This window comes from Sphaerodactylus townsendi, linkage group LG05, assembly GCF_021028975.2.
Source record: "Sphaerodactylus townsendi isolate TG3544 linkage group LG05, MPM_Stown_v2.3, whole genome shotgun sequence".
NCBI lineage: Eukaryota > Metazoa > Chordata > Lepidosauria > Squamata > Sphaerodactylidae > Sphaerodactylus > Sphaerodactylus townsendi.
In genome coordinates this window covers 70,144,303-70,163,957 of record NC_059429.1, presented here as the reverse complement: position 1 = coordinate 70,163,957, position 19,655 = coordinate 70,144,303, and the positions used below count along the sequence as shown (strand labels likewise).

Genomic DNA, 19,655 nt, shown 5'->3' with positions numbered 1-19,655 from the left:
TTGACTGGATCAAAAAACATGATTATTAGCAATAATTTTAAATGCCTTTTTAACTACATTTAATTTCATCCTACAGTGGTTCAATTCATTTAAAATATATTTTACAGAATAATTCTTGTATGTGCCATTTTGCCTCAGGGAAGTAAGAAAGAGTATTGGAGAAAAAGAATTCAAATAAAATCTACCAAGTTTAATTGACTTGGATGGAGTTTAATGGTATATAGATTGCATGTCAAATCTCTTATCATTTTAACTGGGCTTTCACAGCACACCTAGGCATTTAAATTGACTGGAATGAAGACCACCCGTTCCTCCCAAATAAGTGTGCTTACTGTTGCAACCTCAGTTTCACTCAACAGTCACTTTTCACCAGCTAAGATCTAAGTGTATCTTTTTCCCCTTGCTAAACTATTTTGAAAGAAAGGGAAAAGGCAAAGAAAGGAAAGGAAGCCAAAGGGCATATCAAAATATGGTCCTGTGTGTATATTAATGTTTCCTGCTGTTCTGCTATGCAGTGATCAGCTTAGAGAGTGCAGATATCTGTCAAGAACCAAACATGATGGGCCACCCATCAGACTTTCATTAAGCAGTGCTTGTAGTCTCTGTAATTCTATCAATAGAGTAATCAGAGCTGCCATGTCTCAGGATTTGATAGACCAGCAGGAGCTGGGAAATGAAGACTTTGGTTAACAAAGTCATTTCTGCCACTTGATGCTGCGAAAAAAAGCAAAAAGTAGGACAACAATGTTTATTAGTCTTTACACAATAGAAAGGAGGAAGGGGAGAATGGCTAAGTGTGGTCTAGGTTGGCACAGTATGGAGACCTTTTCTTTAGTATTTCCCTTGATCTAGTCAGTTCAACTTGAATATTTTGCTGACTTCCATCGTAGTATCCCATAATACCAACTAGATAATCAAATTCATGGCTAAATTAAAAAGAGAGAGATTGGGGTGGTATTCTTTATTTCTCTCATTCAGTCAATCAGAATTATTTTCCATAAAAAGAAAAAAAGAACCTTTATTCCCTATGGAGAGAAATTCAATGGACAGATTTAAAAATCAAGATGCTAATGTCAAGTCCACAGCAAGGCAACTTTTGAAAAATGTGGCAAGAGGCTAAAAGGCTTAGCCTCCAACTGCAGGAGGATTAAGCATGCATACAAAGCACTGGTGATGGGAGATGAAAGAAAGGCAAAGCGAAAATAGGGAGCAAATAAATAAGTAAGAGAAAGGCAGAAACGATAAGCCATTTTAAACATGTTTACTAGATTCTGCATCTTGTAACTGGACTGAACTTTTGAAGTTAAGGCTGCCTGATCTGAATATAAGAAGGAAATAAAATCATGTGAAGAATTATTCCCCAACACTCGCCATTTTATACTCTGATGATAGGTCAGTCAGTTGAGGTGAGAAAATTGTATGCTTCCACATTAGAATATAGTCCTAAATGAATATGAGAATTATCATTTAGGTTTACTCACTACCATTGACAAAACTGTTATTTTGTGCATTGTTGGACACAGTACTTTAGTACAAGAGAATTTATGACAAAATGTATTTTTACTTTAAAACTTTCAAAAAGCTGCAAGGAGCACTAGGACCTAGATGGAGCATTCTACAATAAAGAAGATCCAGCATGCTTTTGATGCAATGGCGGAGGGATATATAACCAACTGCACTGTAATCTTTCCTGAGGAACGCCAGAGTATTATGGCCACCAGTGTTGAACAAGTCAAATGACTGCATCACAAGGTATTTTCCCTAACAAACAAAACTCAGCTCCCAGTTAAGGATGCATTCATTCAATATTTGAAAAGGGCTGCAGTAATGTGAACAATGGTGTCATAACTGGGACTATGCCCACTGGCCCTGGGTCTTAACTTCTACATATGAGCCCTACATGCATGAATGTCCTATATGCAGCCATCTGGAAGCATGCAGTCACCAAATGCATGATTTGATACATTAGAAAACAGATAATACATTTAATATTCTGTTAAATGAATGGGTTAGATGAATACAGCTTAGAGAAGTGAAGAATGCACCCTCCAGGAAAAGAACATATGACATGATTTACAGACCAATCCAGACAGGGCTGGCAGGTGAGGACTGTGCCATTCTGGTGCTGCCCTGCCCACTCCAATGGGCTTTCCATAGCGCAGGAAGCCTGAAAAAGTACCAGAAAAACCTCAACAAAGAATCCCCCATAGGGATGCATAGAGATGCACCACAAAAATCATGGCATACTGCTCGTGACTCTGCTGGTGCACAGGGGCTGATTGGGTGTTGAGGTCAACTAAAGTCAGCCCTGGCCCCCAGAATGCTCCCTGTTCACACCAGAACAGCATTTTGCACAGGCAGGCCTGGGAGATTGAGGACACCTCCAGGTCGGCTGCCCAGATAAGTTGCCACTCTGCCAGCACATTTGACCCTTGTGCTGGCAGAATGGGCACTCACACTGCTTTAAAAGGCAATAAAATATCACTTGATTGCTGGAGCATTGAAGCAATACTATAAGCACATTCTCTGAATTTACTTTTTAAAAAAGCAAGTCTTTAGCCTTTTCCCTTGCAGAGATATGCCTTGTTCCTAATATCTCCACAAGGATATAGGATACAGCCTTTTTTTAAAAAAATGAAAGCTGGAAATTCAGAGAACCTTCTGAGACTATTGGTTTAATCCAGGAATTTAGTGATATTTTATTGCTGCATGCTTTGAAAAACTGAACAGAAAGCCATGCAATCATGAAACTGATCATACCACAGGAAACATAGTGAAAAACTGCCTGTGCTTTCTTCTTCTGGTCAGTTTCATAGCAGTAAGGCTGACTAGAAGATCCTGTGTGCAGGCAGATTTCTCAGCTTCAATCAATAATCTTGCTTTTTTTTTAAAGGAGCAAGGAAATTCCAGGTGGACAGGAAGGGAATGGCGGGGGCAGGGTCATGGAATCAACTGGGAAGGATGAATGTAGGCATGAGTAGACCTCAATGGGCAGTGGAGAAAAAACCTGGAGAATTTCCTCATGTTGAGTGAAGCCAATTCAGAACTGGTTTGAGAAAAAAAAATAGTGGTAAAAATCTTTGTAAGAAAGCCAAAGAAAAGCTGAGGAAATAAATGATACTTCTTTAGGGAGCAAAACCAACAAAAGCCACACTTCTGGGAAAGTCCAAGTTTAAAGCAGAAAGTATCAAAGCAGGATTACAGCTGAATATCAAGAATACAAAAATAAAGACTATTGGGCTATTACACAATATTAAAGCTGATGACAAAGAAATTGAAATTGTTACAAATGTTCTATTTCTTATCCTGGGATTTTCAAAAATCACCATATTGGAGGTTCTTTTTAAAAATTCCTGCTAGAAGATTTTTGCTACAGGGGTGGGGCTGCTAGAGCCTGCTGCCACACAAAGGGCATTTCCCCACTCACCAGGATCCCCGCTATGCCGTGCGCTGCTCTCTGTGTGCGGCATCCCTGGCACCATTCAAAAGGCACCATTTATAAGAGCGCCAGGGATGCCGCACGCTGAGGGGAATGCTTGATGCCAGCCCAGCAGCGTCGATGCTGGCTGCGCTGGAATTTTACTGCCCTATGGAGTGGGGAGTGCAGGACTCCACACCACTTGAGGGAGAGCAGGCGGGGCAAGGTAGAAAGTGGGGGAAAGGCCCAAAAACCAATCAGGAGCAGAACTGGTTTATTTTTCCTGCCCAGCTGCCTGATCTCCCCGCCTGACATTCTTTCAAGCTGCCACTCAAAAACAACAGCCAATCAGAATGCGGGACACTTGCAGTGTGAATATAGAAGTCCCAGGCTCATGAGAAAGAAATGTATTTCATTCCAGTCTTAAATCAATTCCTTCATGGAAATGCACAGCCATGCAAAGGGAGCAGCCGGGATAAAATTACCCCGGAATTTACGATCCTGGTTCTACCCCAGTGTAATTATGCCATGCAGAAAATGTCATGGAGGAATTAGAAAACGTTCTTAAGTGTAAGGATGTGTTGCTGGCATCAAAGATCAAGATAACTCATATCACAGCATAGCCCATTACAACTTGTGAGTGTGGAAGTTGGACGAAGGGTCGCTCCCCACTTACCTCTTCGTGTGCAACTCCGCAGCGTCCCCGCGCCGAAAAGCCTCCGCGGCTTATGACCACGGAGACTATTTGCTCCCCACTCATTTGCCATTAGGGAGCTAACGCGGGCAGCCAAGAACGGGAGTTTCGTGGGAATAGAGGCAATGAAGCGTTTTCATTGGCTGGCTTTACAGGTGTCGCGTCGCATGGCATGGAGAGGCGGGCCTCCATTTTTTCTACCATTGGCTTTGGGGTGAAGTGCGTTTTATGATAGGCTCGGATGTCTTACTTGCGTCATCAGAAACGCGCTGGAAGCTTTGGAAGCATTTGTTTGAGGCGATCTGCACATACTGGCGTCAGCATAAAAATAAAGTGAAAATCAGTTCTTGCGCCGCCACGGACTACTCGTCTGGTCTGGTCACCGCAGCACCTACTGTGTGAATTCATAAAACTAAATTAAGCTGTGAATTTGCAGCAATAAACCGCGAACCGAAAGGGAACAATATCGTCCGTCCACGTTGTGCACGACGTCTCCAGCGTCCCTTCATGTGGCTTCATTCTGCGCGCAGCGGTGACGCCCTCCCCAAACAAAATGGAGGATTCTTTCCCCTGATTGGCCGGAAAGCTCTGCGCCCCAGCGAATCAACCGCGCGTCATCTTCCGGGTTCCCCACCACCCCACCACCCCATGCCAAAGCCCAGCGGGGTTTGGGAAAAATATTGCTATTTTTTTGAAGAGCAGATTTGACGCGCGCCAGGGAGGAGGAAGAGTGGCAATTTCTGCGCAGCCACGCAGTGGACGCTGGGGATGTGGGGAACGTCCTGGCTCCCCGCGTCTGAACAAGAGAACACCCCGCGGCTAATGGTGAGTGGGGAGCGACCCAATGAAGAAAGATGACAGAAAAAAAGGTTTATTCATTTGGAATGTGATGTTTGAGGAGATTTTTTACAGATACCATGGCACACAAAAAAGACAAATAAGAGGATTCTAGATCATATCAAGCATAAACTCTTCCTATAAGCTAAAATGATTAAATGAAATTATCATACTTTGGTCACATTATTGTCGAGACTGCTTTCTGTGGGGGTGGGGAGACTTTGATCTGTGTGAATTCTTGTATTTGCTGGTAGCCAGGTGTGTTATCTAACTGTTCCTGTTGTTGGCCGCATGAAGGCCAAATGCTTTCAGTTCTCATAACTGTGTCTTTGCTTCCAAGGGAGGGGGAAGGGAGTGTTGCTTATATTGGCGAAAGCTCTGCTTGTCAGGCAGAGCTTTCTTTTAGCTGTTCCTGATCTGTCTTCCTGCCTGCAACAAAGAGACCTTTATACTCCTACAAGTGTCTGCATTGTCTGGTCAAGTGGATCTTGACAATTATAAGAAGACAAGAGTCAACAGAAAAGAAAATAATGCTGGGAAAAGTTGAAAGCTACAATAAAGAAAAAGAAAGGAAAAGGTCATGAGGGAGGGAAAGGAGGAGAAGGGGGAGGGAGAATGGCCCTAGCATCTGGTTGTGGCCCACTCACCCTGGGGAGGGAGGGGCAGGGGAAGGTGACCCATCATCTGGTCATGGCCCACCCACCCTGGGGAGGAGGAAGGGGAGGGAAGTGGAGGGGTTAGGGAGGACCATGACCCTCAGTTTGCAAGACCTGAGCAAGGCTGTTAACAATAAGACATTTGGGGGGTCATTAATTCATAGCGTCACCATAAGTTGAAAGCTATTTGATGGCAATTAACACACACAATAAGTTAAGCTGTAGTTGATTCTCAGGAAGTCCCCCTACATCATACTCCAAGGATTTCCCCTAAACTCTACTCCAAGCCTTTTCAGAACCCACTAAAAATGAGCATCAGATAAATGGATAATATTAACTTTATTTACATTTTCAGCAGCATGTAGCTGCTTTCAGATGGGAAGTCAGGGAAAGGAAGCAAACTACTTTTTCCTAGCAAGTGTTTAAAGATTGGATATATTCCCTAAATACAAATGTTTCAGGAGGTTTCAATGCAGCATTTTTTTTCAGACTATATATTATAATTAAAGTAATGCCAAAAAAGACTTATTGGTGCCCACAACAGATTTAGGGTTATAAATGATCACAGATGTTTCCAGCGGCCTAGACTTAAACTGAAATACAAACTCTGGTCAATTTCTAATTTCCACAGTTAATACCACTAATTACAGGTTTCTTAAGAGAAAATCCAAGATTTAGATTAAGAAAGGAAATCTAGTTCATCATAACCATAATACACTGAGAAATGGGATTGCTAGAATGATAGCATTAGAAATTGTTCCTTTTGAACAATTTACCAGGTGACTGAGACAGCTCAGAATCAGGAACAGAAGAACCACTGAGCTACTTGTTATTTTCTCCAGTGTTGCCTTAGAATATGAAGTTTGGCAAGTCAGGATCTTAGAACTATCTTTCAGGTCTGAGTCTCAATTAATCTCCGTTCCACCACATCAATTTATTTTGCAAGGGCTAGGGTGGGTTTCAGCTGATGCCGGAGTGGAATGAATTCATGTCACACAGAAGCAATCCCCCTGGCGTAATGTTATATGCCAATGCAGCAGCATAACAGAGCATACTTTAGATTTGACAGAGATTTGAAAATTCTCTATTGGCTATTTAGTGGTCCTTATCTTGCCTAATTCTCCTGTATTCCTTTCATTCTGTAAGGGTCCAGAAAATGCCTCGAGAGCAAGGACGTAGGTAAGGGGGGGGGGGTTTCTCGGGTTCAACCCCTCCCATTCATGTCAGAAGTCCGCCCGTTTGTGGGTTTTTAAAATGTTTTTCGGTTTTTGGCCTGCAGGGGGCGCATTGTTCAGGCTAGCAACACCAAAACTTCAGGGATTGTTTGGGGGAATCTCCTGATGATACTACTCAGGTTTGTTGAGGTTTGGTTCAGGGGTTCCAATGTTATGGACTCCCAAAGGGGGTGCCCCTATCCTCCATTGTTTCCAATGGGAGCTAATAGAAGATGGGGGCTACACCTTTGAGGGTCCATAACTTTGGACACCCTGAACCAAACTTCACCAAACCTGGCAGGTATCATCAGGAGAGTCTCTTATTGATACCACCCAGGTTTTGTGAAGTTTGGTCCAGGGAGTCCAAAGCTATAGACTTCCAAAGGGGGTACCCCATCTCCCATTGTTTCCAATGGGAGCTAATAGAAGATGGGGGCTACACCTTTGAGGGTCCATAACTTTGGACCCCCTGAACCAAACTTCACCAAACCTGGGTGGTATCATTAGGAGAGTCTCCTAAAGATACCCTAAAAGTTTGGTGCTGCGAGCTTAACAATTGCACCCCTGACAGCAGGCACCCCCCAAATTTCCCCAGATTCTCCTTTTAAATCCACCCCCTTTGGCATGGATTTAAAGGGAGAATCTGAGGTCCTCAGTTTAGAAGAAGAAGAGGAGTTTGGATTTATATCCTCCCTTTCTCTCCTGTAGGAGACTCAAAAGAGCTTACAATCTCCTTGACCTTCCCCCCTCACAACAAACACCCTGGGTGGGGCTGAGAGAGCACAGAAGAACTGTGACTAGCCCAAGATCACTCAGCTGGTGTGTGTGTGTGAGTGCACAGGCTAATCTGAATTCCCCAGATAAGCCTCCACAGCTCAAGTGGCAGAGCAGGGAATCAAACCCAGTTCCTCCAGATTAGAATGCACCTGCTCTTAACCACTACGCCACATTGAAAGTGATGCTGTTTCAACAGTTAGAATGCACCTGCTCTTAACCACTACGCCACATTGAAAGTGATGCTGTTTCACGGTGGGGGATAATCCACTCCAAAACAGCATCACTTTCAATGTTATTTAACTGGGGACCCCAGATTCTCCCTTTAAGGTGGATTTAAAAGGAGAATTTGGTCTCTCTAGTTTAAACACCATTGAAAGTGATGCTGTTTGGGGGTGGATTCCAGCATCACAGTGGCTGCACGGAGGCGGGGGGGGGGGGGGGTTTGCGCAAAACTCAGATTTTGCACCAGGCTCCACTTTCCCTCTTTGCCTCTGCCCAGAGGGGAGGGCAGAAGGAACTGCCAGCTGCTGGCTGGAAGCCCAGCTGGTGGGGGGGCAGGGGAGGGGAGTCTGCTGTCCCCGGCCTTGGAGAGCTGCTTTTATAAGTGCTAGGCTGGGGGCAGGGCTTTGGGAGGTGTGGTCATGTCCTAAAGGCGGATGGGGGTGTGGCCCCAACCCCGAACCCCACCCATAAAAATCTATACCTACGTCCCTGCTCGGGAGAGAGGTCAGGAGGTCCAAGAAGGCAAAGATCTTCTGCCACCAATGAAACAACTATAGGATACATAAAATATTGTTCAAACAAATGACTACTGCAGAATCAAAGACAATCTTTTTTCTTCATTATGCATGAAAACTGATAAATTTTTGGGCTGCGATGTCACCAGTATGCGGATGACACCCAGCTAGTTTTGACAATGGTGGGTCATCCACACTCAGCCCCTGATGCTCTCCAGCATTGTTTTGAGTCCGTGACTGGTTGGTTGAGAGCGAGCAGGCTGAAATTTAACCCAGTGAAGACAGAGGTTCTGTGGGTGGGTGAGGGAGAGATGCTGGCCGATTTTGGACTGCCTGCATTAGTTGGTGAGGAATTACAGCTATCCTCATCGTTGTGCAGTCTGGGCGTGATTCTGGACTCCAGGCTGTCCTTGGAAGGCCAGATTTCTAGGACCGCCCAGACTGCTTTCTACCATCTCCAGCAGAGATGCCAGTTGGCCCCATATCTCTCTAGTTCTGACCTTGCCACAGTAATCCATGCAATAATCATTTCTAGACTGGATTATTGTAACTCGCTCTACATGGGCCTTCCCCTGAATTTGGTCTGGAAATTGAAGCTTGTGCAGCATGCATCTGATTGTTTCCTAGCCGGGGTCTCGAGCAAGGACCACATTACACCTGTCCTTTACCAATTACATTGGCTGCCATTTGAGTACCGGGCCATCTTCAAGGTTCTGGTTTTAACCTTTAAGGTCATGAGAGGTCTTGGACCCACATACATGAGAGGCCGCCTCTCTTCATATTGCCCGACTAGGTCCCTTCGTTCATCAGAGGGGAACCTTCTGGATATCCCCAGCCCAAAGGATGCCCGGCTGGACTCAGTGAGGGCCAGGGCCTTCTCAGTCCTGACCCCTACCTGGTGGAACAAGCTCCCTTCGGAGATCAGGGCCCTGAAGGATTTAAATGAGTTCCGCAAGGCCTGCAAGATGGAGGTGTTCTGCCAAGCTTTTCCATCCAGCCAGCCGGGTTGAACCATCAGGTTACATCAGGGCCTCCCATGGGTTCATGTAGGGAAGTCACCATCTTTTGGGCTTATTGCTGTAAACTGTTGATTTTATGATTTAATTGTATTTTAATACTGTATTATTGATGTACGCCGCCCTAAGCCCTTTTCAGGAATGGGTAGCCTAAAAATCTAATAAATAAATAAATAAACAGACAAACACATAAATAAATAGAAAAAGAGAGTGACTGTTGGACAGTAAAATCAGGGATAAAGAAACAACAGTTTCCATCTCAGGAAATTAAAAAATATTCAGTAATCATGCACCAAATATGCAAGACTACTCAGATTTAAAAGGCTACCAATGATTCAGCTTTGTAATGAAGAACTTTTACAGGTTTTATTTTTAGTACTATTTGACTCTATGAAAGCTCAATGTCAGAGGCATATTGTATTTCTACTATTTATTTTGAATTCTCTTCCAAATAGGATAGAGTTGATAGAGAAGTGGAAACTGACTTTTTGGAGGAAATCGTATAAAATATATCTCGCTCTATCTGCAAAGAAGTCAATTTGTAAATGTTTCTGTCATTGCATTTGTAAATAAGTGGCACTGAAAATATTTAGTGATTCATTTGGTGCAATACATTGATATATTTGTTAATTATTAAAAGTGGGTGTCCAGGCGCGGCAGTGGCTCCTGCCACCGAGCCCGGACTTGCACCGCTTATGGGCCGACCGGGAATCTCGCTGGTTGCATCGACATTTCAATGCGCCGGCCGCATCGGGACATCGGCGTGGGATTAAGTGGGAGAGGCTGGGGATGGAACGAGACGGGGCCAGGTCGAAGAGGCGACGACAAGGCAGGGCAAGGGCTCACTGCATGCTGGGGGGAGGAGTGAGGCCGTAGTCTCGGCCGCGCTCGGGGCGCAGCTGGGCATGGTCAGCGAGGCTGGGAGTGGACTCAGGTGGGGAGAGGAAGGGATTTGAAGGCTGGAAGGGCATATAAGGGGGAGGCAATGGCATTCGGGATCTGCTGCTGCAGTGGGGTGCTGGAAGGCGAACTGATAGTGACACTGGGGAGGAAAGGAGAGTGTACAGCTGGGTGAGGCTGGGTGTTCAGGCGAAGGATAGCCAAGCCTGGGAATCTGGCCCTGGTCCCAGTGAAGTAACTGGGCAGGGTGTGCCACACCGGGGAGCTCGGGTCCAGCTGCCAGTGAGGCAACTGCGGCAGACCCAACTCCTGCAGTCACAGGGCTAGGAAGGGAAGGCTGTGACGCCTGGGACGGGCTGCCTACAACAGCAGGTGCCCTGTGGGCTAAACTGTTTCTTGGCCCCTTGGGCCAATTGGAAAAGGACATGTCTGGGGAGACAAGCCCCCAGGACAGGGAGGGAGGGAAGGACCCACAGCCTGAGAGCCCCGGGTGGGGAAGGGATGTGCCACAGTGCGTTTTAAATTTTGGAACTATGCTCTGTGTTTACTCCAAAAGTCACTATTCTGCTCCACTGAGATTTCTTAAAATGCCCAAAATATCATTTGTGCTGCAATAGCCTCAGTCTGCTAAGCAACAGAATTAATTTCAGTGATTGCCAACCAAGAAGAATCCCCACCTCACAAATATTTCTATGAACATATCTACCTGTGAACATATCTACCTGTGAACTGGGGCAACAAATTAGTAAACACATTCCCAAGAATAATTTTGAAAATACAGCAAGTTTAGAAATGGATAGTACAAATATTTAATTATTTAACAGCTATAGGAATAATATAAATTTTGAACAGGATGGATAAACAACATTAACAGTACAATCTTGGGAGTAAGCCTCATAGAACAGATCCAAGTAGGCATCTGAATAGACATGAAATGACATAAATATTTCCTAAATGAACTCATTCATGGTACTATCATAGGAAGATAATCTTTTCTGGGAGGAGGCAAGGAGACTCTTTGAAGTTGTGTCATATGATCTCAAAAATTTCCAACAGAAAGCACTGGTCATAGAATCATAGAGCTGGAAGGAACTATATATCCCCTGCTTAATGAAGGATAAGCCTAAAGCATCCCTGACAACATTTAACCACTGCTTAAAGACTGCCAGTGAAGGAGAGGTCGCCATCTCCATAGGCAGCCAATGCCACTGTGAATTACTCATATCGTAAAACATGTTTGCTAATATAGATAAAAAGAAGAAGAGGATTTACACCCTCCCCCTTTCTTTCTTGTAAGGAGACTCATAGGGTCTTACAAACTCCTTCACTTCCTCTCCACACAAAAGACATCTTGTGAGGTAGGTGGAGCTGAGAGTGGGGAATCAAACCCAGTTCTTCAGACTAGAGTCCATCTTCACTACACCACACTGGTATCTTTCTGCCTATAATTTATACCCATTGTTGCTAGTCCTATCCTCTGCTGACAACAGGAGTAACTCCCTGCCCTCTAAGGTCATTTCCCCACTTACCTCGACCAAAGGTTGCTGCGTGCTACTCCCATTTCTGGCGCCCTCCTGGGCTTCCCCACAGAGCGCAGGGTCATCAAAAGGCGCCATTTTGAGGAGCACCAAGAATGACGCACGCTGAGGGGGCGCGACAGCAGCAGCGCCGGGGCGGCTGCATTGTCGCCGCCCCTGTAGTGGGGAGTGCCGGGGGACCCTGCGCTACTTGGGGAGAGTAGCGCGCAGCAGCAGGTAAGTGGGGAAACGACCTAAGTCACAGCCTTTAAATACTTAGAGCAATCATGTTCCCCTCTCAATCTCCTCTTTCCCAGACTGGACATTCCCAAGTGCCTCAGCCATTTCTCATAAGGCTTGGTCTCCAGGCCCTGATCATCCTTGTTGTTCTCATCTGCACCCACTCCATTTGTCTACATTCTTTTGGAACTGAGGTCTTCAGAACTGCACAGTATTCCAGGTATACCCTGATCAATGAAGTGCAATGGAACTATTACACCTTGTGGTTTGGATGTTATGCCTATATTGATACAGTGGCAAAAAAGGTTAATCTGGTATTGAAATGTATCATTCTGACTGCTCACATTTAGCTTGCAATCCACCCAACATCCTTCCTTTGCTTTGGTTGGCTAGTTGTTTTATGTAGGGATGTGTTGATTTTACTGGGACCATAAAAGCATTATCTGAAACTAACCTAAAACAGTATACTCAGTCCCAGTAACTCCTGTCAGTCTTGTAGCATATTTTATCCATTGTATTCCATTCCAGCTATCTATTTTTGGCAGCACTATCAACTAATTGCATTTTTTCACAGGTGATATTTTAAGATTGTTAATGAAAAACAGTTGCTCTGTCCAAATAGCACAAACAATTTATTCTTCAGAAAAGCATCTGAAGCCTATTATCTAACATAAGAGCTATACACAGATGGTTTATAGCATCACCATCAAGCATTGCAACCTTTTGTTTGAACAAGGGACATCTATGACTTTAAAATATACATTGTAAGGAGATTTTTCTCTAATTAATGAGAACAACTTACATGTACCTAATATTCAAAATAAACCATTTTACAGGGAACAGAGTAAAGGCCTGACACACACACACACACACACACACTCACACTCACACTCTCTCTCACACACACTCTCTCTCTCTCTCACTCTCTCACACTCTCACTCTCTCACACTCTCTCACACTCTCTCACACTCTCTCACACACTCTCTCTCTCTCTCTACACACACACACACACACACACACACACACACACACACTGAATTTTCAGAAGGGAATTTTTACAGAAAGTCGCAATTTTCAGGGAAGTTCAAGTGATAAGCAACACACTAAAAACACTTATTTGTGCCAAATATATAAAAAGAGAAAAAATTACTTTCTTCACTACAGTACAAGCAGTGACAAGATTTCAGGATATTTGCTGATCCTACAGTGCTCAAATAAAAGATTTCTATGTCTTGCACATAATATGCCAGGACCACTCTATTTCCTGGACTGACTAGGCCAGGTACAATATTAAAGAAAAAATATGCATATGAAAGCACATACATAAAATGCTAAGGTAGATTTATGTTCAAAGATGTCCATTCACATTAAACACTTACAATGGGCATTATTTGATTACAAAAGCCAGATACAACAGATATTTTAATATTTAGCAATTTGTATACCTTGAATATACTCAAGGGAGGCCTAGCTGATATAAATTTCACATATTGCATATTCTTTCCTGTAAATGTCTGATACTATACACAATGTGCAAGAGAGTTTATGTGCAAGACAGACTGAGACAGGGGCGTAACGAGGCAGCCCTGGGCAAACTGTAGCCCTGGGCAAAAACTGAGTTGGATGCCCCCCCCCCCCAATGGGCGGCCACTCCACCACGACCAAATTTGTTTTGCACCAGGACATTGGTGCCTACAGGGGGTGAAGTTTTTAGACATATCAGCACCAACATTTCAGCATATCATCAGGAGATCAAGGTCCCATGCTACTCCCCTTAAGTTTGGTGGGAGGTTTAAATCAATGAAAACAAAGCTGGATTCCCAAAGGGGGTGCCCCTATCCCCCATTGTTTCCAATGGAAGCTAATAGGAGATGGGGGCTACAGTTTTGAGGGTCCATAACTTTGGCCCCCCTGAACCAAACTGCACCAACGCTTGGGGGTGCCATAATGACAGTCTCCAGATGATACCCTGAAATTTTGGTGCTGATATCGCCCAAGAATGTTTTTTTCTTTCTCAAAGAACATCCCTAAATTTGCCCAAGAATCTTTGTCTCTGCATTACAATCAATGGGGTTAGTGCAGGCTGGGGGGGCACATTACTTCGAAGGCACAGTCTCAAATCCTTTCAGGAGATCATCAGGAGACTCCCCTAAATGGATTCCCCCCCCTGTTTGGTGCAGTTTGCCCTAGGGGAGCCAAAGTTATGGACCCCCCAAAACTGTAGCCCCCATCTCCTATTAGCCCCATCTCCCATTGGAAACAATGGGGGATAGGGGCACCCCCTTTGGGAGTCCATAACTTTGGACTCCTTGAACCAAACCTCTCACCAAACTTGGGGGGTAGCATAAGGACAGTCTCCTGATGATGCTCTGAAATTTTGGTGCCACTAGCCTATAATTGCGCCCCCTGCAGGCCAAAAATGGAAAACCACTAAAAATACCCAAAAAACTAAATCACCGAGTATCTTTTGATGCCCCCCACAATACAGGATGCCCAAGAAGTTGCCCACCTTGCCTTAATGGGCATTCATGCCAGTGGAATCGAGATGCCACCTCTATTTCTGTATTGCTTCTCAAAAAAATTGCTTTAGATTTTTGTACCCATGAAATATTGTATTGTGGGTCCAGCGATTAAGGGAGGAAGAAAAGAACAGGGAGGCGGAGCCCAAATAGCACAGAGTAACCATACAAACACCTCAGCTGGAGAGAACTGACCACAACTTTATTGAAACAGCAGCTATCAGAGCCTTGGTACAGCATGAGGCATGGATCCAGTTACCCTGTCAGCCAATAAATAATAGGCGACCCCACCTGATGGCTGATATCTCCCCTCTGCCCTGTGCCAGTCAGCTGACTGAGCCAGGAGAGAAAACAACTGCTGTGGTGATTAGATGGGTTCCACATGGGTTCTAGCCACTCAGTGGTCTTCTTGCCACTTAAGGTGAGAGCACGCCTGACAGCCCCCAAAACACTTACTCTGAAATCCCTTAAGAGGATCCCCAAAGCAAGGGAAAGGGGCACACAAGCCATTTTCCTCCCAAAGAATCCAGCTCCATGCTGCTACTGTCAATATAGTTGTGACAAAAAGCAGACAAAATTAGCACAACATACAAACAAAACACTCTGAAAACACTACAGAAAGGGAGGGCTGGGTAGAAGAAAGCACAAGACCTAATGAGGCTCAGGTTGAGCAGAGGCATTTAAAGGAGGCTTAGCAAGAACCCTAACCCCATCCCGGGGGCCTTCCAAGCAATGCCCAATGGGCCAGAACAGGCAGGAAGGAGGTCAGTGGCCATGCTGGGAATGTCCCCAGTCTGGACGAAGGTCCCTTGGGCCCAGAGGAAGGGCCAGGCAGCCAGAAACCAGCTGCTGCATTCCTTGATGGATGAAATGCTGTGTGGGCCTCCAGCCCATGCCAGGAAAGCTCCCTCCCTTTCTCCTTCCCCCGTCCCCACGAACCTGCAAACAAGGCTAATGTGGTATGAATACCTACAGGTACACCTTATGGACCAATATTCCACTGTGTGATCATAATGTAATATTCTTTATCTTTCAATCACAAACAAAATATTTCCTTGCAGGTAAACACTGTTTAATGTGTGATATGCAGGTGTGACTGCAAAACAGTCCAAAGGAAAGAATTACCTTTCTATAATCCCATCAACTCTGTTAACCAACTTAAAAAAAACACCACAAGGGCACTTTACACATTCCACTTTATGACTGAAATGCTTAAAGAAGATGTGGGGTGGGGTCCACTCCTCCTTACCTGAGAGAAGTTCAGCTCATTTAATGGATGGCATTGCTCTTCCACCCTCTCCACAGCTCCTGTCCTTTTCTTTAGTCTCTCAGCCTCTTGGGCCAAATAGAGGTCCAGTACAGGTACTCCCCGGGAGCGAATGTCTGTCTCTGTCAGGGAGTTGACCATCAGCATCACCCAGACAGGTCTTTTACGTTCCCAGTTTCCAGCAATGGCATTGAAGAGGTAATCAGCATACAGACCTTTGCCTCGTTGGTCCGGGGTCATCCAGTGAGGCAGCATCAGTTTAACATATTCAAGGTGGCGCTTAAGGCGGTGGTAAAGATCCTGGGGGAGCACGTCTTGTAAATTCTCTCCATGGGGTAGCAGCTGACAACTGGCCAGACCTGAGATTGTGTAGGGATCAGTGAGGTCCAGTTCAAAGTATACGTTGGTGCTAGACAGGAAAGCAGCCTTGGAATTCTCAGGGATAAAGTCCCATACACGAGTGTAAGGCACATGAATGGTGCCAAACAAATAAGCAGGGGGGTCTTTCCGGATTGTCCAGAGGAAAGAGTTCAGATGTCTCTGCTAAGAAAAGAAAAGTAGTAAGTCACTTAAAATTGTGGGAAGACAAGCGAGTTCAACACCAGTGAAGCTTGCTGTATAACAAGGAGTGGTGTAATCATCTACAGTGTGGCTGTTTTCCAGAAACCACTTATTCCAGTGTAATGTTTTTAGTCTTTCTGCTACATCCCAAATCTTAACCCCGCTGCCATGAATACAAGTTCCACTGAAATCAGCATCAGCATTTGTAAGACTAAGATGGCAATTTACAGTGACTGGGCCTCTTAACATTGTATGTGACTGGACAATCTGAAATATAATTTCATCTATGATAGAATTACTCTATTAAACACAACCCCAATATGACTGGGTATGTGGTTTCTGCATTCAGTCTTGCAGAGACACATCTGTGAAAAAAATAGGTTAATATCACTCCTTCTAGGGGGAAAAAAGGAAGATAGGATGAACATTCAGTCCTACTGAATGTTATTTATTTGCTTATATATCCATAGCCTGCCCTGCTCACCAGTGTAAATCAATATAACCAATAGGATGGGATATTCAATAAACAGTCCAATTCAGTTAGGATTGTAGAAATCTGAAACATAGTTGAAACATAAAATAACATAAAATGTTAAATGGTGTGAAATTACATAGTAGTAAATATATACAGCAACAGGTAGCATGTACTATGCACAGCAGAACAGTCAACAGTTTCCCTTACTATGTTCTAACCATCCTTTGTGTAGCACAAACAGGTGATTATTTGGAATAATATATGTATATTTAGGATAAAATGGTATAACAGTTATATAGACATACGGGGCTCAATCTCCCAGAAAGTTCTTCTGCATAAACCTCATTAAAATCCCTGTGGATTACAGCCATGAATCATGGTTTACCATTAACATCCCTTATAATCAATGAGGTTGAATAATTTAACATAGGATATAAACCTAAGGACATTCCCTGGGAGTAAGGCCCATTGAATAATATGGTATTTATTTCTGAGCAGAACTTTCAGGATTGCGCCAACAGTCCCACTGATGCAATCATTACTGGTCTGTAGATCTTGCTTCAGCAAAAAAAAAAAAAAAAAGGGGGGGGGGGGCATTTACACAAGTGGCACAAATAACAACTAGCAAAATGTGTTACAGAATTCCCATGACTTGTGAAATTATGTCTATCTATAGAACAGCTGAAAATCTAACATAAACAGAAGAGGGAATGGGTTGTTCAACAGATTTCACTCAAATGATCAATACCTTTAAACAGCCAGAATCAAGCTGAAACATGTAAATTTATAAATTATGTGGTTGTTTTTTCTTAAAAAAAAATTTCATCTCACAAAATAATTTTTAAGCATAAATCTACAGAAAAGTTGCCAGGTGGGTTCCGACATGCCCAAATCCTCCCTACACAGTGGTACCCGCTTAGGAGTATTTTTACTGTTTAAAACTTCATCAGCCCCAACAATTGTGCTCTAGGCTGCACAGCAGGACAGAAAAGAAGGTGATTCTTTTTCACGCACTCTTGGTGGAACTGGTTCTCTTTGCTTCCACCGCCATCCCCCAGTCTCCCCCTGGCAGGAGGATAAACGCGATGTTTCTAGCGGTCACATCGATCTGGAGACGCGCAAAAACTCAAGAGGAGTTAGTGAACATTGGGACTGACGACCCTCCACTGACTTCCCCCACACAACATCTTGACAAGGATTCTCCCGTTTTGTGATGGGGGCGGGGCAGGTGGGGATGGCAGCGTCCCTCGCCTCTTCAGCACTCCAAGACGGTGGCATTTCCCAATGATAGACCCTCCTGCAGGATCACCCCAGTCATTTTATGAGCAGGACAATGTCCAGACGATCGCACCCCTTTTTTGGGAAAGCCTCCGCTTCATATCACCCCCACCATTCCCTCCTTCACCCGGCTCACCGATCGGGGCAGCTCACACCGCCTTGGGTCCGTTTGCTGCCGCCTCCTGGGCTCTGGGCGAGCCGACGCCGGCAGAAAACCCCCGAATACAAAGCACATCAGCGCCAGGTGGGGCTGCATCCTGTTCCTCCTGGGGGACCCGCCTTGCCGGCTGGGTTGGAAGTAACTCTTCGCCCGGTCTTGCCTTGGGTGTCTCGATCCCGGCCAGCGTCAGTATCGGGCAGTCGCGTCCGCATCTGACAAGTGCAAAAAGCGAAGAGTTGGTAGCTTGCAGCCCTTGTTGGCCTAAGAAAGGGGGCTTAAACGGCCCCGCAAGGGTGATCCCCGGGATCCCGGCGCTGAAGCTAAGCCTCCGCCTTGCTTTGGGAGCAAAAGGGAATCTTCAAAGCGGTAACTTTCTGCGCTGCCCAGGAGTTGGGTCCCCCCCCCTTCGGCATTTAGAAGGAAGGAGGTGGGAAAGGTTTTTTTTCCCCTAGAAAAGGCGGGTGGTTGTGGGGTGTGGATCTTGGCTTTTGGATGGCGACAGATTTAGGGAATGCTATTTGAACAAGTACATGAAGGCGGGCACTGCTGTGGATGTCATCATGTCAGTTGCATAGAGAACGAGAAAAAGCCAGCAGGCAAAAACTTACAGCAATTTCCAAACTTTCCCAAACTTTTCTTCCCTCCCGCCTTCAAACTTTCAAGCGGCGGACAAGCCGGCAGCTAACCAGTCCGACCACAAGAGGGCGCCTGATTCATAAACAATGGTCGGAGTAGCTAAAGGGAAGGTAAGCGAAGATTCGCTGGAAGAAAAACACTCAGAAGCAAAAAAAAGGCTATGAAGCTCAGGCAATTTTTCTTTCAGCACACTTAGTGCATATTTAGAGCAAGGCTGTGCTCAGAAATAAGTCCTCTCTGTAAAATCAGGTGCCGTTGTCCCTATTCTAAACATTCGTCTGCGGAGAGTAGTTATTCCACCCTGACACAACAGGTGGTGATGATGAGCCCCAACTCAAATTTACCGCCAGCAATGGGCAGTGCCCTTATTGCCGACACTTATGGCAGGCAGCTTCTAGAGTGACCTGCCACCCACAGAGATCAGTTCTCCGGCAATAAATTATTGATTTGGAGAATGAACTCCATGGCATCACATCTCTGCCAAGCTCCCTCCTTTCCCTATACTGAGCTCTCCATAGGCTCCACCCCTAATCCCAATGAATTTCCCAACCGGGAGTTGGCAACCCTACTTATACCTGGTTAAAAAACCGCCTATGAGCGAAGGTCCGATACCAGTGTACTTTTAATAAAAGTATGGCCCAATGTGCCACTGAAGTATTTAAAAACGAACCTGCACTGCACTGCACTGAAAAAACTACCATGTCAGCAATAACACCACCATCAACCCTATAATTCTGAAACTTTCCATGTTAC

General features: G+C 44.9%; 1 protein-coding gene across 2 annotated transcripts in view; it reads right to left on the bottom strand.

Annotated features, from left to right (window-relative positions):
* Nucleotides 1-18,903, bottom strand: part of TRABD2B (TraB domain containing 2B) — a 345,777-nt gene extending 326,874 nt beyond the window's left edge. Inside the window, exons 1-3 of one of the 2 annotated variants that reach the window (XM_048498580.1) lie at nt 18,875-18,903; nt 18,243-18,478; nt 15,775-16,335 (exon numbers count right to left, since the gene is read on the bottom strand). In XM_048498580.1, the coding sequence (XP_048354537.1) occupies nt 15,775-16,335; nt 18,243-18,362 (681 nt within the window). In that variant the 5' untranslated portion in view covers nt 18,363-18,478; nt 18,875-18,903. Of the gene's footprint in view, nt 1-15,774; nt 16,336-18,242; nt 18,703-18,874 lie in introns of those variants that run through there. The other variant, XM_048498582.1, reaches the window with a different exon arrangement.
* Nucleotides 18,904-19,655: the final 752 nt, after the last annotated feature.